The sequence below is a fragment of the Penaeus monodon genome, chromosome 3 (genome assembly GCF_015228065.2).
Source record: "Penaeus monodon isolate SGIC_2016 chromosome 3, NSTDA_Pmon_1, whole genome shotgun sequence".
Classification (NCBI taxonomy): domain Eukaryota; kingdom Metazoa; phylum Arthropoda; class Malacostraca; order Decapoda; family Penaeidae; genus Penaeus; species Penaeus monodon.
This window is the reverse complement of record NC_051388.1, coordinates 31,467,766-31,495,453: the sequence shown is the minus strand read 5'-3', so window position 1 is coordinate 31,495,453 and position 27,688 is coordinate 31,467,766. Positions and strand designations below refer to the sequence as shown.

Sequence of the window (27,688 nt, the reverse complement as noted above, 5' to 3'; positions counted from 1 at the left end):
TTTTAATTAATGCAAAAAATAAAATGTTAATATATTACGGTACCATTGTCAGATTGACGAAGAAAATGATACAGCGGGCCGCTGTCCTTTTGTAAAAAGAAAATGAATATGGGTTAATATATTACAAATTCCTAAAAAATATTTGATTTATGTGGACAGAAATTCAAAATGCAGATATTAAAGTAAAGTTAATGTTGAGAAGAGTTTATTCTTATTTTTTTCTTTATAAAAAAGAAAATATATATGGATTATATATATATTATTTTAATATTAAAATTTATATTATTATATATTATTTATATATATAAAATATTATATATATTTAATATATATATATATATATATATAATTATATAATATAATAATATTTATTAATTTTTTATATATAAAATTATATATATATATATAAAAATATATATTATTTATTATATATATTATATAAAATTTTATATATAAATATATTTTTTATATATATTATTTTATTTATATAATATAAAATTTTATATATATATAATTTTATATATATAAATATATATATTAATATATCTATTATTATATATATATATATATATATATTATATATAAATTATATTTTATTATATATATATATTTAATATATATATAAGAGTCATTAATATAGATTTTAAAATTATATAATATATTATTAAATATATATATTTTATATATATTAATATTATTTTATAATATATATATATATTATTATATATTTATATATATTTATCATCTCTTATTTTCATTATTATCCTCTTCTCTATCTCCCCTTATTTCTTTATATAAAACATATCTATTATTTTTTTATAAAACCCCTTTTATCTATACCCTTTATTTTAATCTTTATTTATTATTCTTTTTATATATATATCCCCATTATTTTCTTTTTATACGAAAATCTCTTCTCTTCTTTACTTTATCTCTTTTTCTTTCTCTGTTCCCCTCTGGGCCTTTTTTTTTTTTTTTTTTTTTTTTTTTTTTTTTTTTTTTTTTTTTTTTTTTTTTTATTTTTTTTTTTTTTTTTTATTTTTTTTTTTTTTATTTTTTTTTTTTATTTTTTTTTTTATTTTTTATTTTTTATTTTTTTTTTTTTTTTTTTTTTTATTTTTTTTTTTTTATTTAATTTATTATATATATATATTATATCTATAAAACTTATATTATTATCTATATATATATATATATATATGTTATATATATATATATATATATATTATAATATTTAATACTATATATTTTATCCTATATATATCTATATATTATATATATTTTTTCTATATTATTTTCATATTATATATATTTATATATATATTATTATATATTATTTTTTATATATATATATTATTATATTTTATTTTTATTATATATTCTATATATATATTTTTTAATATATCTTGTATTATATTATATGTTATAATTATATTTTATATATATATAATATATATATTATATCTTATTTATATATATATATATTATATATATATATATATATATATATAATCCATATATATTTTCTTTTTTATAAAAGAAAAAAATAAGAATAAACTCTTCTCAACATTACCTTTACTTTAATATCTGCATTTTGCATTTCTGTCCCACAGGATAACCAGACCTCAAGGCAGTATCCTGTCCCTGGTGTAGAGAATTTCTGTCCGCAATTATGGCATTCTACACCATCATCTGCATTAATGATACTGCTATTTAGGCAATAAGGACAGGCTGGCCAGCTGTATGCATTTTCTTCGTCAATCCTGACAATGGTACCTGTAATCATATTAAACATTTTTCATTTTCTGCATTTAATTAAACCATTTATTGCTCTCATATCTTTCAAACTATACATAAGCAGAAGAATATTCAATTCATAATAATAAATAATGAATGGTTTAGATATGACTAATTATAAATGGGTTATTTTAATGGTCGTAATCACTATATATGAATGCTTTTGGAAAAAGTCTCTATTACTCTTAGATCTTGAATAATATTTGTTATATAGATTTTTTCTAAAAGTAATGATGTTGTATCATTTTCCTTATCTATCTGAATATGCATTCCTAAAAAAGAAGTTTCATCTGACATGGAAGAACATATGAAATTTGGTTCAATCTTTCATATGTGATCACATCAATCAAACACTATTCAGTCTAGGTTATTGTTAGCTACTAAAAAATAAACTTCTTATAATAGTAATGTCAGATATGGTTAATGGTTGATGGTTTAAACAAATAAATGTGCAAATAAAATATTGTAGTGAAAAGGGGTTTAAATTAATTCTTTATTAGAAGAAAATGTCATATAGCATTATAAGATAGTAGGGTAGTGAAAGTAGTAAATGGGATATGATGGAGACTGATAGAACATAATTATAAAATAATTTATAATCATAATTTAGTTTTATTCCATTTGTTACAGTGGTTATTCTTGGTGTGCTTGATCTGTTTCATTTTGCTTTTAAATTACTCAGTGTGCAAGTAATGGAGTTACCATCCATTAACAGTGTCTGAAATGAATAAAGGTCAGCAAGAGCGCTAAACGAGACCGCTACCACTGCACCACACACACTGAAGGGGTTAAGTATAAAGGGTGATTAGATAAAGTGAAAGGGGTAAAAGGAATCAGAGTAAATTGGATAGGACAGGGATTGATAGAAGGGGAAGGAGTTAAGGACACAGGGTAATTAGATCAAATGGAGTATATCCGTGCATCTAAGGAAGAAGAAATTGCAAAGGTGGAGGATCCATGAGGATGTCTGACAGGTTGGGAGGTCAGGGAAGAGAGGACAAGTAAAGCAAAGATCACACTAGTCTATTCTGTCCTAGGATCCCCAGATAGGATCACCGAAGTCTGGTCAGCTACAGAGAGGGATTGGTCACACTACATTCAGTGTCCCTTCGGACACTAATATGATATGGTTTACTGCTGCATACCATTACTAAAACAAGATTTTACCTATATTTTAGATTAGGAATGTGAATTAAAAATAACAGGATCAGGAAAAGTGAAATATGCATATTTGCGGAGAGTTGATGTGTGTAGCTTGGGTATTCATTGCTTATTTCATTCATTGATGTTATTTTCACATTCCTGCTTTTATAATCCTTATGACTGGTGTTCCACAATGGCTCTTTGACTCTCACTTTATCCACCAAGGGGTAAATAACTTCCAAAGAGAGCTTCATGCTTTTGGCATGTCGAAGTGGGTTGATGTTTGTGTTCGTTAGTCAAATGAAAGTTTATCCGAATTATCTATAAACATTTAATGAGACATCATTGTTCGATGCAATATATCTTTGTGTCTAATAATCAAGTTTGTTTTTATCATGATATATAATAATTTTTATAAGATTCTAAGTAATGAGTTTACTAGTAATTATATTATAGTTTTCATTTCGGCAATATCTTTCAGCTCTAGGCAGGGATGAAATACCGACAGAGCATTTTCGCTCTATGAAGGGATTTTCATCTCGGATCCATTTACAGCAAGGGAAGCATCCAGTTCTGTAAAGGGATCCCTGGACAGAATAGATTAATGTGACTGGCCCTTAACCCATAACTGACGGGTAGCATTCATAGAGGCCAGGGCCTCACTGCCGGGGGCTTATATCGTCACCCTAGCATGTGCAACCACTCATGCCAAATACCAGCATCCCATGCCGTTTCTTCGTAATACTACGAAGATATGTTGTATTTTCCGTTTTCATTATTTTTTAAAGTCTCTACTTGCCAAAGTTCCTGATAAATTGAGACTGAAGGGTATTTTTGTTGTTATATAGACTCCATAGTTGATCATTATTCGGTCTATAGTCCGAATAAAATAAGCAGTGTGCGGCAACATGGAGTTGAAATCGTCGGTTTGTTGCATTTTTTTTGTTTGTTGCATGGTACAAATGAGAAAGTGTTAAAACCGACTTAATCACACTTTCACTGGCAGAAAAATAATCTTTTGCCGTGATTGTAACAAAAAAAAAACTCATGGCATGTCCATACATACTCTATGGCATGTGCGTATGTGCCCCCGGCAGATGGTCCTGCCATGCCATGGCATGTGCTTACATGCCACCCGTCGGCAATGGGTTAAGGAAAAGCAAGGATACGGGCTCCAGTAAAGGTGGGGGCAGTATAGTAGGTTATGTGAGCCTGAAAGAGAAACATTACACAAGGAGCATAGAGGTGGGCTGGATCGTGACATGAGGTATGAATGCATGAGAGAGCTCTTCATATCCATACAAGAGCAGTTTTTCAATGTCTGTTAAAGTGGTACGGGGCCAACCAAGGAGAAATGGAAGGTTTCATGGTTTGAAGTGCATTGGTTGTCAGATCTGACCAAAATGATTGCCAACGGTTATAGAGGAAAGTTTTAAGTGTGGGTAGTAGTCGGTTGCTGGTATGTGTTAAAAGCAGGGTTGGTGGGTTATGGACAAGGCAACAGTGTGTGCCAAAGCATCTGCTTGTTACTTGCTGGGGATCCTGACATGGCTGGGTATCCAGCAAAACTTGACTGATTACTGTCAGGGAGACATAAAACAACTGGTCTTGTAGTTTACAGACTATAGGGCATACACCCTATAGTCTGTATGACTGTATGAGTGATAATGAGTTGCATGACTTGGTAAAGATGGTGAAGGATGAGGAAATGGAAGACATGTATTGTAAAGGAAAGAGGATAGCATTTAGTTCTGTTGTAAGGATGCTCAATTCAGGGGGAAGGGGAAAGTTGTATATATGAGGAAAGACTAAAGCAAAAACAGTACCCGAGATGGATTTAGATTGTCCGTATAGACATGTCAGGAGAACAAAAGGTGAAATGTCTGATATGGGTGGATCAGGGAAAAAAGAGAGCAATTACAGGAGGAGAGTACTAGCCAGGGAGGGAAAGATTGGGCAAAAAGAGAAAGGGATTGGAGAGAGGAAGGGGTGAATGGGAAAACAGAGTATCCATACAAACAAGGAAAGAGATTAACGTGGATAGGAGGAAAAGGTATGAAGAAGGGATTGTGGGACACTTAGCTTGGAGAGAGAAAATTGGTGAAAACAAGCATAGCTTCTTCGAGACAAAAGGGCACAACATCAAGAAAGGGATGGTAGGCCCAATTCCGTGCTCTAACCGGAAAGGATTGGAAGGCGCCAAGGGCAAAACGGAGACCACAATGGTGGATTATCTCAAGGTGAATGAGAAGTGAAACAGAGACAGAATATATATAACAGCCATAATCAAGGGTGGAGAGGATTAGGGTAAAATGGAGATGGAGGAGTGTTTTGCAGTCTGTACCCCCAGTATATATGTGAGAGTCTGTAAGAGTTGGAAGCAGATGTTGGCCTTTTCTTTAATGGAAAGGATATGATCTTGCCAAGACAGTTTGAAAGAGAAAGAGCAGAGGTTGGGAGCCTTTATATGAACAAGAAAAAAATAATGGAAAAGGTTTTAAAAGTAGTAAATCAAAAGCCATGGTTAGTGGCCCAAGAAGAGATTGATGTTATAGCAGACTGGAAAAGCTGATGGAGAGCAGGCAAAGAAGGGCCTGAAGTCTAAATGGTTAAATGAGAAATAAATGTGGTGCTGAGCACACTGGCTGAAAAGTTTTTGAAAGATATCGGGCCACCATGTGGTATCATATACCTTTTCTAGATGAAAGAAAATAGCTAATACTGATTCACAGAATGCAAATACTGATATGATTTGTCTCAAAATAGGCAAAAGGATCAGCTGTGTTTCTGCCATGACAAAAAACAAATTGATCTGCAGAGATAAGTTGTGACATTCTAGGTACCACATTAGTCAGATGTCAACCATCCTTCCAGTAGTTTGCATAGGCAACTTGTAGGTGGTATGGGATGGTAGTCTTGAACAAGAGTACCAGGTTTGTTTGGTTTTAGGAATGATAGTACAAGGGCTTCAGGCCAGTGGGGAGGAAGGTTTCTGGTTACCTATATGTTATTGAATATTGATAATAGGAAGGACAAAAAAGAATATCATCTGGGCTTTCGTGAGTGTTGTGGCATGACTGTCATGCATAACAGATTTCGAAGAAGAAAAAGAGGCATTATAAGATCCTGTAGAGGACAGGGAGGAGACAGGAGTGCATTCTTTGTCTGATTTTATGGAAGAGAAGGAGAAGAAAGGTGAGAGCCTCTACTGACAAAGGGTAAAACAGACACCAAGTTCAATAGCTACTTGAAGAGGGTCATATATGAGGCAGGCAGAATGAGAAGGATGTTTACCTGATAGTTTATGGATCCTCCAGACTGCAGAGACAGGTGTAGATGATGTTATGGAGGAAACATAATTTCACCAGCTGTTGTGATGGAGTTACATATTGTAAGACAAATATGAGCTGATGCCTTTTTAAATGATATGAGGGCTGTTAATTAAGTCAGGGTACCTCTCTTGTAACAATAGCTGTTCCAAGCTGCTCCACCTGAAGTGGATTGTACCAAAACACCTGAAGTGTTTTGGTACAATCTGAGTTCCACCATGGAACACATTTTGAAGACTAAGGTCAGTAAGTTCGGGGAATAGTGTATAGGCTGCATTTAGGTTACTGGTTGAGAGGTATAGATGCATGTCTGAAGTGGAAGAGAAGGATGATGGAGGAAGATCAAAGGTAGAGAGAGAGGTAAAGGTATGTCAGTCAGCAATGTTAAAGCACCAGCAAGGAGGGTTGGGAAGTGGGACATAGGAAGTAGGAGAAAGGAGAATAGGGAAGTGATCACTATAATGAAAGTAGTCTAGAACTGGCCAAAGGAAGTCTAGATGAAGGGAAGGAGAGTAAACATATAAATCAAAGCATGAAAAGGATTGGGTACTCATGTCAAAGAGAGTGGGAGGTCTGAATTTAGGAGGATAATGTCAGTATTTAAGAGAAAGTATTCTCAGGAGCAACCTCAGGAAGTAACAGTGGAGTCTCCCCCAAAGAATGTGGCAACATTTAAAATCTCCAACTATCAGGAAAGGTTGTTGCAGTTGGGTATCAAAGATTTCAAAGGCTATAAAGCCAAAGGGAAAGAAAAGGAAGAGATAGATTTGAATAATTGTGATTCAGAAGCAAAGAAAAATGCAAGTAACTGTGCAAGGTATAGAGGTGTGCAAGGGAGGTACAACATATAGTCTTTTATGATGGACAAGTATAGAGGTAGAGAGTAAGGGGATGATATAAAATGGTAATTGGGAAGTGATACTGGAGGATGTGTAAGGAAGGTTTCTTGGAAAATAAGTAATGAAGGTCAAGTTTGTGAGAATGGAAATCTTAAATATTCCACTGCAGAAGAGTCATTATGAAGTAATCAACAGGTAATAAGGGTAGCAAAGGGTGTTGTAGTAGTAGGAGGAGTAGACCCAGGGGAATGAGGTAGGGGCATTGGGAGGGAGTGGGGGAAGAAAGGGTAGGAGGATGGATGTCAGCAGGCACTTTAAATGTAGACAGAATGGGGTTAGAGGAACTGGAGAATGGTTGAGAGAGGAGCATTTTCTTGGGTCATGTTTAGCAAGTTTTGTATGTCCTCAAGGGTTTCTGGAGGGGAGTTGGGTAGGGAGGTTTGGGAATGAAGGATTTCTTATGGGGAGGTGAAGAGTTGACAGGCATTTGACGGTAAAAGATGTAGGTAAGATGTGGTAGGTGAAGATGGAGTAGAACATTTACCTTGTCTGGTACGATAGGTAATGCATGGAGGAGCAGGCTTTAGGGGGGTTGTGGATATTGCAGTATCTGGATTTAGAATGGAAAAAGGATTTGACTGGGAGATAGGGGAAGCAGAGATGGGAAGGTGAGGAGGAGGGGGAAGAGGTACTGTGGAAGATGTAGAGGCAGTTTGGGCAAGGGGAAAGGAGTGGAGCAATGGATAGTATTATAGTAGCAAGTGGTATAAAAATAAGTAAATGCTAATCAAATGGCACTGGGAAATGATTTGTTCACTGTAGTATTGCTCTGTAAAATATCTTTGCACGTAGATGCCTCCACAAGTGCTAAGCCACAAAAGTGTCATTTAGTAGACCATGTGACATCACCTGATTTCACCTTTCTTTGAGTTTGCAGGTAAAACTTTTTTTTTTTTTTTTTTTTTTTTTCTATCAATATTGATGCTGTTATTATCATTATAGACACTATAATAATCATAATGTTACTGATATTACTAACAGTAATATAAAATACCAGAAAAAAATTCTAAAAATCAAAGAAAAGGGTAAATAGGTGAAAGAGGCAGTACTAGTAATTGGCTCATTGGTGATTTAGTACGTTTGGAGTCATCTATGTGTAAAAACAATTAATAAACTAAACTGACGCTGCACATACATGCCATCCCCAGTGGAATCAGGTTATATCACTTCTTTACTTCTGTTCTTGTCCAATTCCATTTCTTTTTGTTTCAATTTTGTTTATTTTCTTTATATACTTTTTATATATTCTATCTAATGGATTATTGCAAATACTACTCCCAAGTTGGTTGAATGGCTGAACTATGATTATATATTTTTTCTTTATTATCCCCAAATATATATTTCTCCCAATTAAAACAAGTTTTAATATTATTTGTATGCAATTAGTCATCATACAATCAATTTCTGAAGTGCATAAATCAAAAAGCAAAGAACGCCTCACTATATGAAACTAATACTAAAGGATTGAAAAAAGGACTTACCACTTACTATGACAAGATCCCAACTCTGGCTAGTGAGGGAGAGAGGCTTCAGGATTCTATGCAAAGCGGTCAAGGAAATATTGGTGACATGTTTACTCTGCTCAATCTTACTATAAGGATCAACAAACACTTTTCCTGAAAAAAAAATATATATATATATTAAAGCTATACCTTTTCTGCCTGACTCCATGACTATATATACTATATATACTATATTTACTATATTTACTATATATACTATATATACTACATATACTACATATATATTACATATATACTATATATATTACATATATACTATATATATTACATATATATATATATATATATATATATATATAATATATTATATAATATATATATGTATTTATATATATTATATTATATATATATATATTTTATATATATAATATATATATATATATGATATATGTATATTATATATATGATATATATATAATATTATATATATATATATATATATATATATATATATATATATAATATATATATATATATATATATATATATATATATATATATATATATATATATATATATATATATTATAAGTATACATATAAATATTTATAATACATATATATTATATATATAATACATATATATATATATATATATATATACATATATACATATATACATTGACATATATACATATATACATAATATATATATATACAAAATATACAGATATATATAAATATCCATTTATATACATCATTGTCTATATATATTGTATATATAGATATATATAATATATATATAAAATATATATATAATATATATTTATAGATAAATATATATATATATATATAATATTAGATATATATATATCATATATATATATTATATATATATATAATATTATATATATATATATATTAGATATATATATAAATATATATATATATATATATGATATAATATATATAATATATATATATATATATATATATATATATTTACTATATATATATATATATATATTATATATATATATATATATATATATATAAGTATATACTATATATATATATATATATATATATATATAGTAATATATATATATACTATATATATAGTATTAATATATAATATATCATATATATATAAAATATATATATTATATATATGCCATAATATATATATATTTTACTTATATATATTATAATATAATATCATATATATATGATTATATATTTTATATATATATAATATATATATATATATATTATATATATTTATATTTATATTATATATATATATATCAATATATATATATTATATATCATATAATATATCTATAATATATATATTATATATATATATATATATATATATATAATATATATATATATATATATATATTATATATATTTATATTTATATTATAATTTATTTATATATAATATATTATATAAATATATATATATATATTATGTGTGTGTACATGTATATGTTTATGTATTATATATATTATATATATATTCATGTTACATTTATCACTAGTTATTGTAACAGATTTGTGAAACTACATTACTGATACAATTTATGGAAATGAAGTATAGTAACAATGTGGAAAATACTCTGTACTAACCTTGCCATATTACTGCATCTCTGACAACCACACCTTGCATAACTGTGCCACTTTCTGGTATCCATAGAGGCAGTGATGTTCCCTTCTCAACCAGAACACTAATCAACAAGGCTGATGTGTATCCTAAATCATATGTATTAAGCCCTTCATGATTTTTCTTCATTTCTTGATCATTCTCTTCTGTGAAATCTTCACTGTTCATGACATATAAAAGACTTTCAACTCTGTAGAGGATGTGCATTTCTATATTACCACGACAGCCATGATGAGATATCTGAAAATTAATTCATAAATAATAAATTAAACAATAGCAAAAAATATATTCCAAAGGTTGCATCAATAAAAGAAACAGTAAGTGAATCTAAATATTTTGTAAAACTTTGCATACTAGATCTAAATAAATCTTTGACATTATATCTTATGTTTATCTCAATATTTATCTTTTAAATTTCTATTAGTGTAGGCTTTCAAAAATGTGAAGCTTATGATTGACTAGCATTAGAGGTTCCCTTAGAAATTGAGCTAGAAGTAACATAATGTATATAACATAGAAACTGCCAAGACAGTAATGCTGTGGGAGATACAGCCAGTCACCTCTTCTCAGTAAAATAGTGAAAATTTAAACACTTAACTTATAGACATTATAACCATCAACAATCAGAGATACAATAATCATATCCAAGTTTAAAAGATCCTTGAGATACTATAACTGATTATATGCTTTCCCAAGTCCATGCATTAAAAAGAAATGATACCATTCCCTGAATTTTGAGGGATGAAATGTTCATTTCATCATAGTTACTACCATTATTGATGATATAGGAGAGTGACTGTTTATAAAGGATTATCTGCTGCATATACATAGCTATGGTAATTAACAGCACAATCAGTTTTATAAGTTTATCAAAATTTCTACACATTCTATATCTAAAACTATTAAAGTTTCAAAACCTCTGCACATGTTTTGCAGACACTGATTCAAAAGATCATAACCTACAATATATTGTATAGTAGCCTTATTCCCTGAAGGAAATTCTATAAGGCTGGAAAGAGGCAATAGTTATTTCTTAGAATAATGGGTCTTTACAAGTCTGTTTTGCAATTCCTAAAATACTGCACTGCTTTCCAAAATATGGGCCATGGTCAATGGCTCCAGACATTCTTCACAAGTAGTACATAGGGATCCAGCCATAAGCCACCCATGCATTAATCTTTTGTGTCCAAAACTTAGGCTTGCCATAACAAGTCATATTTTTCAGTTCATGATGATATCCTTTGGCATCTCACATTCACTGGATTCAATGGTACTCCATTGGTTCCTCCACTTCTGTCTTAAAAACTTTAATGATCTGGGGTTTGATGATAGTATGAGTGAAACCAACAGTATCAGGGCAGGCAGCAACTTTAGTTCTTTTATTTGCCAGCTCATTCCCAGTGATGTCAATGTTAGCTGTTATCTAGTTGAGGATAATCTTTTTTCCATGTATTCACTAGTCATCCAGTCTTGGATTCCCCTTTCCACTGGGTGTAATAAATTCAAACAATTTATGGGCACTAATATACTGCAAGAATCTCCACATATCAGAAAGCTGTGCCATCCTATATTCCTGATCATCTTGATCAGAGCAAGGATGGCATACAATTCTGCAGTGATTATAAGGCTTCCCATACTTCTGCTGTCTGATCACAGCTGCAAAGTCTGAGAGTACACCCAAGCTGAACATGTGCATCTCACTGCCTTAACATCCTTTGCATCAATGTTGTGTAGATCAACTAACATTGTTTAAATTCAAGTGATTTCACTAGGTGCATTGGTGGCAGTGACACATGAACCGCACATGCAATATACAAAAAGAGTCTGACTTTTGATGAACGCACATTCCATAATCTGAAGAATCCAATATACACTTCATGTACATGTTATATGCATATTTAGGTATTCATATCAGCAAATATAACATACTGCAATAGAGATTTTGCAGTCAATAATCCTTGCTTCAAGAGTTACCTTAAATCTCTTTTTAGCTTAAATTGGTCTTTTGCAGTTAATATCAAATTGTGAAATCTGAGACTGAATGGCATTAGGAATCAAGTCAAATATTTTCCATGACATTCTACAGTATCAAATAAACTTTGTGCCGAGATAGACTGTGAAAGAGAGCATGTGTTTTTTTTGTTTTTTGTTTTTTGTTTTTCTTTATCAAGATTAATGCAATAATTCCAGTCTATTACTCTCAAAAACTTCTAATTTGGTTAGCAATGTTTCATGGAGTAAAAACTCTCCCATTCCTTCCACTAGTAATTAAGTTATAAAGGAGAATGTTGCTCAGTCTTCTATCTTCACATCTGGTGAGACCACATTATAAAGAGGGACCTCTGCAAAACATAACATGCCAGGTTTGAGGGGCCTCTGCCAGCGCCAACCTTACGTTGAGATTAGCTACAAGGCCCCTCATTCTTCCACCAAAAGACATTCTTCCACTCAAGGGTTTTTGCCTTTTCCTACAATTAGGAGATTCTGGGTAATGTTGTAGACTGGTATAGGAAATCAGTTTCATGGAGTCTCAGTGTAACTCTAGAAGCAGATCTCTACTTTTCAGCATATAAAAATACCACTGCTGAATAACAAAAAAAAAAAAAAAAAAGTTCACATGACCTGATTTACAGGCCATGTGGCTAACAGATCCCAGATTCCAAAGTCTGAATCCTTAAAACATGATTTTTAGATAAAATATATTACCTGCATTGCTTCTATCAAGGTCCAGTCTGGTAACTTGATGGGCAGTGCAACCTGATATTCATTGTTTATGGCTTTGGAGACCCTAAGATTCACAGCAAATACATAGCAGTATGTTTGGGGTGGTCTTAAGGCATGCTCCTTCAACAATGAAAACAGGTTTGAACAGGACTGAATAGCTGACTGGTAGGCAGAATGTAGTGATGACAAAAGAGAAAACAACCCGGAATTTCTGAAATCACAAGAAATACTCAGATAACTATCATTATACTAAATAGAAAAAATGATAGGAATATTAATCTAAATCCAATGGGCATGACATGTACATACATGGCATGCCCTGTGAGTTTACTTTATTAACTGTTTTTACACATAGATGACCAACTAAGTCACCAATGAGCCGATTTCAAGTACTGCCTGTCTCATCTGTTCACCCTTTTCCTTGATTTACGAAAATATTTTATGTTATCTTATATTGCTATTACTAATGTCTATAACATTAGAGTAATTATAATATCTATAATAAAAATAACACCAATGATATTCATAGCATTTTAGTAAAAAAAAAAAGTTTTTCCCACCAATTCAAAGAAAAGTGATATCAGGTAAAGTCACAATGTCTACTAATTGACTCCTTTGTAGCTAAGGACTTGCAGAGACATCTATGTGCTCAGACATTTCACAAAAAATAAAAAATGATCACAGCATTTTCCCAGCACAGCATTAATAGTAATGACAATAATAATATTAATATTAATATTAACATAATGGTAATGGTAATGGTAATGGTAATGGTAATGATTCTAAAAATCAGAAATAGTAATAATAATAAGTGTAATAATAATGTGCCAACATAGCAGTCAAGTATTTTAATCTTGATCTACAACTCTTTCTCACAAACTATAATCTATCCCTCTTATATTGATCATTATTTTATTTACACTTACATTTACATCATTTTCCATCTGCAATCAGATTGTTGTCCATTTTTACTGTTTTCCAGATATCAATGCTTTGAGTTTGACTTTTTTCCCCGTTATACTTTACTTACTGAGTGTTGGTAAGCCTCTGTAGTACTGTGACATGACTGAAGGTGAAGGTGGCTCCCTCTCCAGTTTCTATTAGCTCCTTAAACTGGCTTACAAGGGGATGGTTTGGTATTCTGATGGAACAGAACATTCCACTGGCATCTTGACCAACACACTCCCAATAATCTAAGATTCCTTCATCATTCCTGTATCAATGCAGTTATAGAAGACATTATTTTTTCTAAATAATGACAGTATATCTGATATAGAAATAAACATATTCATGTGATGTAAATAACAAGGATGACTCTAACACTTTATCATAAAGAACTCTTACTTGAAATCTATAATAATCATTTCACTGCAATAAAGTGAGTTTATTAAAAATCCATTGGATTAATGCATTATAAACCTTCTAAACATCTATCAGAGTATTAAAAAAACTTCTCCATCCAATTAATTCTCACTTTTGCAAAATAATACGATGAATCCTGATGGTGATAGTGACAGGCATGTCTGATACACCTCCACACTTTTCTATGGCTTTTAAAACACTATTTGTAGTATGATCCCCTTCCTGTAAGATAAATAATTACTTTTCAGTAAAAGTGAAGGAAATGAAAGTAACATCATAGGAAAAATATAATGTAAAATTTCCAGTACTATGATTTCTCTTACTCTTCCAATCCTTGAAATATATAATGCCCAGACAAAATTTCTAGGTACGCCTTTGCTCAGAAATCTCCCTCTCCCTCCCTCCCTCTCCCTCTCCCTCTCCCTCTCCCTCTCCCTCCCTCTGCTTCCCTCTCGTTCTCCCTCTCCCTCTCTCTCGTTCTCCCTCTCCCCTCTCTCTCGCTCTCCCTCTCCCTCTCTCTCGCTCTCCCTCTCTCTCTCTCTCGCTCTCCCTCTCTCTCTCTCTCGTTCTCTCTCTCTTCTCTCTCCTCATTCTCTCTCTCTCTCTCATTCTCTCTCTCGCTTCTCTTCTCTCTCTCCATTCTCTCTCTCTCTCCTCTCCTCTCTCACTCATTCTCTCTCTCTCGCATTCTCTCTCTCGCATTCTCTCTCTCTCGCATTCTCTCTCTCTCGCATTCTCTCTCTCTCTCTCGCATTCTCTCTCTTCTCTCTCTCTCATTCTCTCTCTCTGCATTCTTCTCTCTCGCATTTCTCTCTCTCGCATTCTCTCTCTCTCCGCATTCTCTCTCTCGCATCTCTCTCTCTCTCGCATTCTCTCTCCCCTCTCTCTCGCATTCTCTCTCTTTCTCCTTCTCTCTCTCTCTTCCTCTCATTCTCTTTCTCTTTCTCTTTCTCTTTCTCTTTTCTCTTCTCTTTCTCTTTCTCTTTCTCTTTCTCTTTCTCTTTCTCTTTCTCTTTCTCTTTCTCTTTCTCTTTCTCTTTCTCTTTCTCTCTCTCTCTTTCTCTTTCTCTTTCTCTTTCCCCCTCTGGGTTAAGGGCCAGGCACACTAGTCAATTCTTACCATCAAACCCATTATAGAGCAGGATACTTTCCCTCTACAAAGGGAAATGAGATGAAAATCCCTGCCCAGCACAGCACCACTTTGTATTTCATCCCAGCTAGACAGAGATATATGATGCCAAAACAAAAACTACAATTACTAGATTGTCCAAACGGTGATTATTATATCATATAAGGTATAAATTCATAATATTTATCACAACTAGTAATGATGCCTCACAATTTTTTTTTGCGATTACCCAGACAAACATTTATTTGATCAAGGAAAGCAAACAAATGCCCACTTGCCAAAGACAGGGAGCTCACTCACTGGCAAGTTTGTGTCATGACTGATTATTAATGATATTTTACTCAATTTCAGTTATAGTATTTGCTTCCTCTCATTTTAGTTTTAACAGTACAAAATTACATCTCTCTTACATTACTGAGTACACTAACAGCAGTAATGAATATTGTCAGATTTTCTGTTTCTGTTGAAATGTAAGGTTGTATGATGTATGATAATGAATAAAATGGGTGGATTGGCTATTCTATGATTTTTGTTTTTTTATTTTTCATTATTATTATTATTTCAATCAATATGCTAATAATACTCATAGAATCCACAACTATCTTCGATGTGCAGTACATCCAGGTTATTGTACAATTTGGTCTTATCAGGTACATGTTTTTCCTCACAGGGACACTCTGTAGCTCAGCAGCACCCAGCAAGGCTGTCTGGGGGGTCCCTGGACTGAGAAGACAAGAGTGACCATTGTTTTAGAAACTTACCCATCTCTCAAACATCTACTCACAGATAGAACTTTGTGGCAGTGTGTTAATAGGCATGACTGATTGAAATTAGAGTGACCTGCATTTCTTTTGAGTGCCTTCTGTGTACACCTTTCCCAAGACTTCCATTACATGAAAAGTTGTAAGAATACTTCACATACAGCTTCAAAGATGTGAAGCAGCAAGGCATACTGGTGTTAGTCTTTACACACTGCTGTAGTTCAAGGACAAGACTGGAAGGAAAGTACCCCCTTTCAGTTGGGAGGGTACATAGACTACCAAAATCTATTCCCAAAAAGATCCTCTCTTACCCATTGATGCCAGAATAGTATGTACATATGCATTTACGCATAGAAGGCTTCATAAGAGCTTAGACACCAAGGACTAAATTACTAGTCCTACCTGTCTACCCTTTCCCTTTATTTTCAGATTCGTTTATACAACTAGTATTTCAATACCATTACAATAATCATAATGGTAATAATAACAACACTACTGATATTAACCCACTCCCAACGGGCATGGCATGTACGTACACGCCATGCCCACTGTGAGTTTACTTATTAATTGCTTTTACACATAGAGGCTACATCTGTACTAAGTACCAATGAGCGCATTACATAGTACTGCCTGTTCATTCTCTCTCTCTCTCTGCATTCTCTCTCTCTCTCTGCATTCTCTCTCTCTCTCTTGCATTCTCTCTCTCTCTCTGCATTCTCTCTCTCCATTCTCTCTCTCGCATTCTCTCTCTCGCATTCTCTCTCTCGCATTCTCTCTCTCGCATTCTCTCTCTCGCATTCTCTCTCTCGCATTCTCTCTCTCGCATTCTCTCTCTCGCATTCTCTCTCTCGCATTCTCTCTCTCGCATTCTCTCTCTCGCATTCTCTCTCTCGCATTCTCTCTCTCGCATTCTCTCTCTCGCATTCTCTCTCTCTCTCTCTCTGCATTCTCTCTCTCTCTCTCTCGCATTCTCTCTCTCTCTCTCTCTCGCATTCTCTTTCTCTTTCTCTTTCTCTTTCTCTTTCTCTTTCTCTTTCTCTTTCTCTTTCTCTTTCTCTTTCTCTTTCTCTTTCTCTCTCTCTTCTCTCTCTCTCTCTCTCTTCTCTCTCTCTCTCTCTCTCTTTCTCTTTCTCTTTCTCTTTCCCCCTCTGGGTTAAGGGCCAGGCACACTAGTCAATTCTTACCATCAAACCCATTATAGAGCAGGATACTTTCCCTCTACAAAGGGAAATGAGATGAAAATCCCTGCCCAGCACAGCACCACTTTGTATTTCATCCCAGCTAGACAGGGATATATGATGCCAAAACAAAAACTACAATTACTAGATTGTCCAAACGGTGATTATTATATCATATAAGGTATAAATTCATAATATTTATCACAACTAGTAATGATGCCTCACAATTTTTTTTTGCGATTACCCAGACAAACATTTATTTGATCAAGGAAAGCAAACAAATGCCCACTTGCCAAAGACAGGGAGCTCACTCACTGGCAAGTTTGTGTCATGACTGATTATTAATGATATTTTACTCAATTTCAGTTATAGTATTTGCTTCCTCTCATTTTAGTTTTAACAGTACAAAATTACATCTCTCTTACATTACTGAGTACACTAACAGCAGTAATGAATATTGTCAGATTTTCTGTTTCTGTTGAAATGTAAGGTTGTATGATGTATGATAATGAATAAAATGGGTGGATTGGCTATTCTATGATTTTTGTTTTTTTATTTTTCATTATTATTATTATTTCAATCAATATGCTAATAATACTCATAGAATCCACAACTATCTTCGATGTGCAGTACATCCAGGTTATTGTACAATTTGGTCTTATCAGGTACATGTTTTTCCTCACAGGGACACTCTGTAGCTCAGCAGCACCCAGCAAGGCTGTCTGGGGGGTCCCTGGACTGAGAAGACAAGAGTGACCATTGTTTTAGAAACTTACCCATCTCTCAAACATCTACTCACAGATAGAACTTTGTGGCAGTGTGTTAATAGGCATGACTGATTGAAATTAGAGTGACCTGCATTTCTTTTGAGTGCCTTCTGTGTACACCTTTCCCAAGACTTCCATTACATGAAAAGTTGTAAGAATACTTCACATACAGCTTCAAAGATGTGAAGCAGTAAGGCATACTGGTGTTAGTCTTTACACACTGCTGTAGTTCAAGGACAAGACTGGAAGGAAAGTACCCCCTTTCAGTTGGGAGGGTACATAGACTACCAAAATCTATTCCCAAAAAGATCCTCTCTTACCCATTGATGCCAGAATAGTATGTACATATGCATTTACGCATAGAAGGCTTCATAAGAGCTTAGACACCAAGGACTAAATTACTAGTCCTACCTGTCTACCCTTTCCCTTTATTTTCAGATTCGTTTATACAACTAGTATTTCAATACCATTACAATAATCATAATGGTAATAATAACAACACTACTGATATTAACCCACTCCCAACGGGCATGGCATGTACGTACACGCCATGCCCACTGTGAGTTTACTTTATTAATTGCTTTTACACATAGATGGCTACATCTGTACTAAGTCACCAATGAGCGCATTACAAGTACTGCCTGTCTCACCCATTCACTTTTTCCTTGATTTACAAAAATATTTTACATTATCTTATTTTGCCTTTACTAATATTTATAACATAGTAATTATGATGTTTATAATAAAAATAACACCATTGATATTAATAGCAATAGCAAAAAATACATTTTTCTTGCCCATTAAAGGAAAGGAGAAATTAGGTAAGGTCACAAGGTCTACTAATTGACTATTAAATTAAGAATGAGCATAGCATTTCCCGCATTTTTTATGCATTTTCCCTGGTGGCAAGTGGATAATAGCATTAGAAAAAAAAATCCTGAAATTTCAAAGAATTAGGAAATCAATGGTCCCAAAAGGTCAATTAACTGACTTCTTGGTGACTGAGCACTAGTGAAGCCATCTACAAGTTAAAAAATTCACAAAAACACAACAATGGACAGTATATGTACCTGACACCAACTGGTTGAAAAGGAAAGCAATCATTACTCACATAACAATTGAATAAAGCATATTCCTTGTTGCCAGGGAGGGCCATCCTCGCATGAGAGAGTACTTGCCTCCCTATTTTGTCCTTGAACTGTGCAAGTTGTTCAATTTCTGATCACTGGAGCCTTATATAAAGACATTCTCACTATATTACCATGTGAGAGGCTTTGACTGTGGGTAGGGAAATCAAGTTCTCTCAATTACCCTCATACCAACCACTACCTACCACCCATCTGCTTTATACCTGCCAATTAGTCCATCCGATCTGGGTAACATGTCCATCATGTCATGAAAAAATTTGGCTGAGGGCCGGGTGGCAGAAATATGCTGTCAAGGAAAAAATTGGTTGAGGGATGGGGTGACAGGAATGTGTCACCCTAAAACATTTGACTGAGGGCTAGGGTGACAGGAATGACTTATTATGAATGCACAAAGATCTTGGGGGATGATTAGACTCAGTGGGCATATAGGATGGGTCACTTGCATTATTTTCATCAGTAAATGAGGATGAAATGTATCATTTGCAAGACATACCTGGAAAAGAAGCGGCATGAGAGAAAACACTACTGCCATGCTCAGGATCCTATTCCTGCCTACCTTGACTGGCAGTACATTGTGTGTCACAGAATTTGAATGTTAGGGAAGTTTATACTACCTAGTGAGATGATATGAAGGGCAGTAAGACACCCAAATCCAACAGATTATTACCCAGTAGTATCCCACAACTTTGTTTCTTTGTTTTGCCTTGATAAAAAAAAAAATTGACTTGCAAACAGAAGAGCGAATCAAGTTATGTGTGTGTTACCGCGTGTGCATGTGCGTGTGCATGTGCGAGTGCATGTGCGAGTGCATGTGCGAGTGCATGTGCGTGTGCGTGTGCATGTGCGTGTGCGTGTGCATGTGCGTGTGCGTGTGCGTGTGCTAATATATATATCAACAACAGATCTGCAAAGTGTAGACTATAAAAAAAGAAATAAGCAAAAAAGTTGCACTTACTAAAACACTTAATATATGCAGCTGAACAGAGTAAGACACAAAATCATGTATAACAATTACAGAACTGACAAGACACATGAAGGAAGGAATATAAATAAAAGGCTTTTAGACCAACCAGGCATGTGGCAAGTACTTGGTAGACTATTGGCTAAGTGGCAAGCAACAAAATTTGCATCCTTGGAATGCAGTCCCCCCTGCTTACAGACAGCCCAATATCATGGGTTAGGAAATAAGTTCTTCAAGTTCTGTTCATCTTTCCTGAATAAGCTTTTTTTTGTATATCTGTGAAGCATTTTATGACAGTGCTCTGGAGGGCATGCAGAAATCAAAATTACCTTGCTTTTGGATACATCTGAAGACTCTTTAATGATGGAAAATCCAGGATTGACTTCACTGAAACAAGGCTGTGTGATTCTTCTGACAGGCTGCACAGTTGTATACTGGCATGAGTTACAAATGGAAGGCAACCCAACAGGTCCTATAAAAGGAAAAAGCTATTATTAGAGCAGTGAATTAATCCAAGATACAGACAACAATTCCTTCAAAACTGGAAAATCTAATAACACCTAAAATTATCTAACCTGACAGACAAGCACAAGAACAAGAGGACAACACAATCTTCCTCTTGCTTTTCTTTCCATCACCAGAATATATCTTATCTTCCATTGGGTTAATGATGTTTGCAGTCAGATAGTCAGTTCTTGTGTTGAAGTCATTTTTCCTGTGCAGATCACTTTCTACAGTAAAGTAGGATGCAAACAGTATAGGCACTGAATACTGTGGAATAACCAGATGTTGCCTGAAAGACATTGAGATTCTTACAATAAGAAGGTCCTAGCTTACAAAAAATCTGAATTTTTTAGCAAACTACTTATGTAAACAGGATTCAATTCTCATTACCTGTACTTTAGCCAATTCAGCTGCAGAGAACTGAAAAAGCAGTGAACAGTTCTCCTTCATATACTATTTTGCAGTTTAGTAAAACTGCAGTTTTAAAGTCTACCCCAAATCACCACATATCATCTACCTGTTAGTTTTCACCATGATGTTGAGATCCTAGTATAAATCTGCTAAATATAATCTACCTGCTAATTTCCACCATAAACTTTAGTTTTATTAACAGAGAAAAAAATCAAAGTAAACTTCAATTTCGTCTTCAAATAAGGATTTTCTCCACAAGCATAAACCCAATAAATAAAGATACTACTTTATAATAAAAATAATAGTATACTTACCATGGAGCATATACTTTTACTATATCATTGACAAATAATATCTGTTTTCTGTTTTCTCCACTAAGAGCAAAGATGACCAGAAATATTCTACCATTTTCATTTTTCTCCTTCTTCCGAAATTCACATTCTTTATCTTTTACAGCTATAGTCTCCTGACTTAATTGGCCTTTGTGTTCTTCACATTCAGCTGCATTACTTGGTAATTCTCCTCCAGTTCTGATGATTTTAAGTCTTAAATTCTTCTTGGAATTTTCAACATGGTTCTGACTAAAACAAGAAGCCTGAGTGGAGGTCAGTGAAGGACTTCCTAAAATTTCACTCAAGTTCCTAACTGCTGGTGACTGAAAATGTATTTGTGCACAATTTGTGAGAGATGGTGAGCCTTCAAGAACGTTCTTGCTCCTTTTCTGAGGCAGCCGTGCCAAGTGATTGTCTTTCTGTTCAATATTACTAAGTGGCTGCCATGGCCAATCTTGAGGTTTGGCTAAAGCCATCTGGTGAGTCCACATCTGGACACTGGATTGCCAAGACCGTATCAGCTGAGACAATCTACTTGCAAGACCATTCCTTTGAGAAAAATGGCATATCAATAACATGTTGCACTTTTGACTGCCAGTGATGACAATGATACAAATATTTCCAAATATCTTATGATGGACTATGAGACATAAGAATTTTGTCAGGTTTTTGTGAAAATCCTTGTCTGTTACAATATATATGAAATATAAACAAAACAAAACTTACTTCTTGAGCTTTTTTTTGGTTGAATTCTCACCCTCTTCTTTATTACCTTCAAGACAATGCTTGACAGGTGTAATTTGCTGAAGGCTGCGAAGCCACTCCGAGCCTGTCTTGTGTGACTGAATTGTTGTTTCTTCAACTTCAGTTAAAGCAGATGACGCTTCTGAGATGGTGAGATCACAGCTTTCCTGTAACATCACATCATATCATATTGTATAATACTGTCTGATATAATCAGTTTACATGAATCTGATAGATGGGTGGACACAAAGTTAGGCTGGGATTAGTGGAGGCAAACCAGTAAGGGGTGCCCTTGGATTGGAATCACTTTAGTTACCAGACAACAGTGACAATCCATTAGGGAAACATTGACAATATACTTGCCATTATGGATTGTACCCAGCATGTCTAAAGCAGTAATGGCTCTAGATCAGTGGATCATAACCCCTGGGTCGTGACCTGAAGTTAGGTCTCCAAGCCACTTCAATGGGTTGCCAAGGATATGTGCACAATTTTTTCCCCAATATACTAGCCTATTCAAAATGTTATCAGAGTATCAGTCCTGTGCACAGAATACCTAAGTCATTACCATTTAAGGCTAAGCAAACCATAGAGACAGATAATTTATAGTATTTTAGAATATGAATTTTAAATAAGTGTTTATGAAAGTATATGGGTCACCATGATAAATCTGGACAGGATTTTGGATTGCTTATGCTAATATCAATAAATCTAAGTCTTGAACAGTGTAAACATACTGATGTGTTGCTCTATAAAAGACTATTATTTCCCCATCCCTGCCTGCAATAAGGCATAGGCTAATAAGAAATAGGATGACAAAGAAAATAATGATGAGAACAATAGAGGAAACAAATATAACAAAAAGAACTGTAAAGAGTGAAGTGGAATCAAGGAGTGGGAGAAGGTCAAATGTGCTGGGTCAGCAGTTAGCTGAACAGCCAGGCCCAGCAGCCTCTCAGGGTGACCTTGACCTAGTACCATGCACTCTAGAGGCCAATGAGGAGTTTTAGGCTCAGTGGATGATTATTATAAAAGGAAAAGCTAAAGAATTGAGGGTAAATGATCAAATAGTGAATGACAAAATATCAGAAGCCAGCTTCTTAAAAGAACTGAGGAGAATTGAAAAAGTGAGCCACAAAATGGCTACAAGTGAGAGAGAAAACAGTGAAGTTGAAAAACACAATAATCTGGAAAAAAAATAAAATCATAGATTCTGCATGTGATCAAAAGATCAACATGCTAAAAATGTGATGACAGATGTGGCCATAAGGGCACTGAAAAGGCTCAAGAGATATAAATATTGAAAAAAATTATATGAAGAAAAGATGAAAGAAAATACTACTTTGAAAGAAATTATTAAATGAAAATGAGTTGCTGAAAAAAGGAAATGAAACAGGATATAAAAAAGGAAAATACTCCACAGATAAAAACTAAAAGGTATGAAAGGAAGATATAAAGAATTAACAACATGAACAGCAAGAGAGCCAGGTAGTTGAACCAAAACAAAATGAAGAAAAACAAAACTCTGCTCTGAAACATTAAAGCAAATAAATAGCTCAGACACAGAGTAAATAACAACAGACAATGAGGCTGAATGGCAAGTTGTTAACCATGATTGGAAACAGATATAAAAACAAACAAAAAAAGAAAAGCAGACATTTTGAGCAAACAGAGTATTGATATGCAATGTTGATGAAAAAGAATCATAACTAGTTTACAACTAGATGAAACCATTATAGGAGAAAGTACATATAGAGAAGGCAAATATCTACAAGCTGCTCTGAGACCCAGAACAATTAGGGTTAAACTATAAAATAAAAAACAAAAATGGTAACTACTATGGAAAAACATGAAGTGTATGGATAGCCTTCGACTTGAGCTTCAAAGACAGAGAAAAAGAAACAAGTCTGGTAAATCAACTAAAAGAAAACAGAAAAAATAATGGGGTTGGAAAGCAATGCTTCATCATCACTGACAGACAAGGATCCTTAGTCCTATCATAGCATTCTTGTTTGCACAAAAGCAAGTGAGGAAACTCCCACCATAGTGGCAAGGGAAGGCTCAGCTCCCCAGAAATGGGGAAAGTGACAGTGTGCCACAGTAGGATACAACTTTAATATCTAGCAATAATTTAGACACTCAATAAAATAAATATTAGAATATTTCATGCTATTTATACTATAAAATAAATCAAACAAAAGTAACTTATATAGAAGATACAACAAACATCAACAATTATTCAGAAGCACATTCAAATGAGGGCATAAAAGCTGAAGAAATTAAAATGAAAGATTCTGAGATAATGCAGAAAGACAAACACTAGTGCTACAGGTGGAGTAGTTTTTTACATCAGAATGGATCTACACTAAACTGTAATGGAATATTCAATCACCAGTATGAAAGTGCTGGGAGTATTGACCAAGGAAACACAAGAACTATGTTATTATAAAAAAGGCTACCTGGGTGATGGGAATGACTCGCCACAAGTGCACATAGTTCTTGGACAGTGGTAAGATTCAGTGTGTATCTAGGAAGGGGCTCTTGCATTACTTCCATCCACGAGCTATGACTGGAAGGTCATTATTTCCATGCTTAGGATCTTATTCCTGCCTGCCATGACCAGCAGCACAGGATGTATTATAGAAAACTGAATATTTGAAAAACTAAAAAAAAAATAAGACAAACAACAAAATGTTACTTACTGATATTTTCACTGCACAGAGTTATAGACTACCTAGGGAGATGATACAGAGTCTGAGCAAGGAAAACAGTCTATCATCATCTTGATTTAGCATATCATATGACAAATACAGACCTTGGTAAATTGCAAAAATGCAGAAAACACTTATGCGGAAGAACAGATAATAACACTGCTATGGGGAAGTAAGGAGTCTTGACACCACATGAATGTTTGTGTGCCCCTAGCCAACAAGCCACACACCCAGGAGTCACCAATCAAGTAAATCTAATGCCCAGATTTTGGGACACGTGGCAGCGAAGATTTGGATCCAATGGGTTGAATGTCATCAGAAATTATATCAAACTGCAAAGTTCCAAGGTCTTAAAATAATGAATGACTAAGTTTCTCTTCCTCGACTGGGAAGATTAGTTAAAAGAGTCTACATGAAATCAGATAAAAACTGAAGGAAAAAGGGCAGTTGAAGCTATAAAAAATAAGGCAGAGTATTTATACTCCTACGTCAACAAATTAAAGAACAGAGTGGAAATTGGACCACTTATAAATGAGGGTACCTCTGTAACTGACTTGAAGGAAATGTCTGAACTATTCAAAGGCAATATGAAGTTTTTAGTGTGTCTAAAACAGTGGCAGTGATTATAGATCCTGGTCAACATTTCAAAGCTAATAATAATGAAACACAAAGTCTTTGCAATATAACTTTCAATGAAAGAGACTTTACTGAATCAATAAAAAATACTGCAACAAATTCAGGAACTAGACAAAATGAAATTCCTGCAATCATCTTTAAAAATTTAAAGAAACTATAGCAAAACCACTGATAAAGCTATGAAGGAAATTGTTAGATATGGGAATTATCCCAAGCCCACTGAAGGAGGGAAATATAATTCCTATCTACAAGGATGGAAACATAAGTCAGGCAAAAAATTACAGAACAATGACACTAACATCTCACATAATAAAAATATGTGAAAGGATCTTAAGAAAAAAGTCCAGTACCTGGAACAAGAAAAGATAAAACCTGGACAGCACAGATTTAGAAAGGCCAGATCTTGTCTATCCCAAATCCTGAACCACTGTGAATACATACTAAGAGACCTATCAGAAAATAAAGTAAATACTGTAACATAATTGACTTTTTAAAAGATTTCAACAGTGACAACCATGGAATTCTACACCGTAAGGTAAAGGACCTTGGAATCAGAGGAAAAGAGGGAATATGGATACATGATTTCCTAAAAAAAAAAAAAAAAAAAAAGGGAAAGGAAAAGTAATTTCTAATGGAAATTATTTTAATGAATCAATGTTAGAAGTGGAGTACCACATGGCTCAGTTCTTGGACCCTTGTTGTTGCTAATTATGATTAGGGACATTAATGCAGATATTAACACTCCAGAGTAACAGATGATACAAGGATAAGTATTAGGGTTAATAGAGGAAGAAGACAAATTAAGAGAGGAACTGCATGCCATTTGTAATGAGCTGGTGAAAACAATGCAAGTTTCAATGCTGATAAATTTGAAATCATAAAATATAGTCAAATAGAAAGTCCAAGACCAAGATTATACTCTGTTGAAGAAATGGGGGTTAAAGAAAATGTAGTTGTAAACAAACTAAGCCTATTCATGAGTAACAATATGATCTTCAGTTATCACATTGAGCAGGATGTCAACAAAGGAAAGTTGTGAGTGGATGGAGGATGAGAACTCTTCAGCAAGAGATCCTAAACACCTACTGTCACTTCAGAAAACACTAGTGATTTCAAAACTGGAATATCAGTGTCAAGTATTGAAACAGTCTCACAAAAGGGAATACTACATTTTTTGCAGCAGCATGGCATAAATTCTACTTGATGACATGTAGGACTTGTGGTGATGTCATAGTCTATCCATGTAATACACAAGACCCAAATGTATAGTATAGACATGTAGCATTGTTCATTTTCTTTTTTCTGAGGCAAGTAATATGAAAGAAGATAATATGACTTTAACAAATACATATAATGACAAATAGTAATGTACTAAGTAAAGAAAATGTAGGCTAAAATAATGATAGTCATTTTTACTTCTATAGCCTTGATATTTATTCTATATTCAAAATGGATCCATATTTTTGAACCAGTTTACAAAAATAAGATGATCTGAAGATTTATGATGCTTCTCAATACTGCAATGACCAATGAACAGTTTTGTATCAATCTCTTGACTCAATCTATCAGTCAAATGGACAGACAATATTATATGAAATTACAACCTGAATAACATCCTTACCAATGATTCCAATAATCCTTCTTGACCATTTTGCACTGGTGAAAATGGGCTAATGTCTATTTCAAAGTTGTCATTGTTCTTCTCTGTATCTGAACTAATTTCTTGTGAGTGGCTGTTCTGCACAGAAATTGCAGATTTTTTAAATATACATTGCTCTGCATCTTTATATTCCTTTAATTTAAACATACTCTTTCTAGTACTGGTTGTAGATTGCTCGCTGTTCAAGGTGGTTTTCTGTTCACTCTTTTTAGTGCTATGAGCTGGCATCAAGTATTCATTTGTATTCTGGGTGTATTTTTCTGAACTCTGATTCTGAATATCCTTTTCCAAGTCTTCATTTTTATTCATGTTATCAAAATTTAGTTTGTCTTCATGGACCACCTTAAATGACTTAGTTT

General features: G+C 33.7%; 1 protein-coding gene across 1 annotated transcript in view; it reads right to left on the bottom strand.

Moving 5' to 3' along the window:
• The window catches only part of LOC119594208, a gene marked incomplete at its 5' end in the record, with an annotated part of 37,489 nt that overhangs the window by 9,023 nt on the left and 778 nt on the right, over window positions 1–27,688 (bottom strand). The window contains 11 exon segments of the mRNA XM_037943282.1: window positions 1,574–1,776; window positions 8,650–8,784; window positions 10,268–10,541; window positions 13,008–13,236; window positions 14,056–14,238; window positions 14,500–14,609; window positions 20,661–20,803; window positions 20,907–21,124; window positions 21,561–22,127; window positions 22,305–22,489; window positions 27,291–27,688. The exon segment at window positions 27,291–27,688 is cut by the window's right edge and continues 778 nt beyond it. Of these exon segments, the coding sequence (XP_037799210.1) occupies window positions 1,574–1,776; window positions 8,650–8,784; window positions 10,268–10,541; window positions 13,008–13,236; window positions 14,056–14,238; window positions 14,500–14,609; window positions 20,661–20,803; window positions 20,907–21,124; window positions 21,561–22,127; window positions 22,305–22,489; window positions 27,291–27,688 (2,645 nt within the window).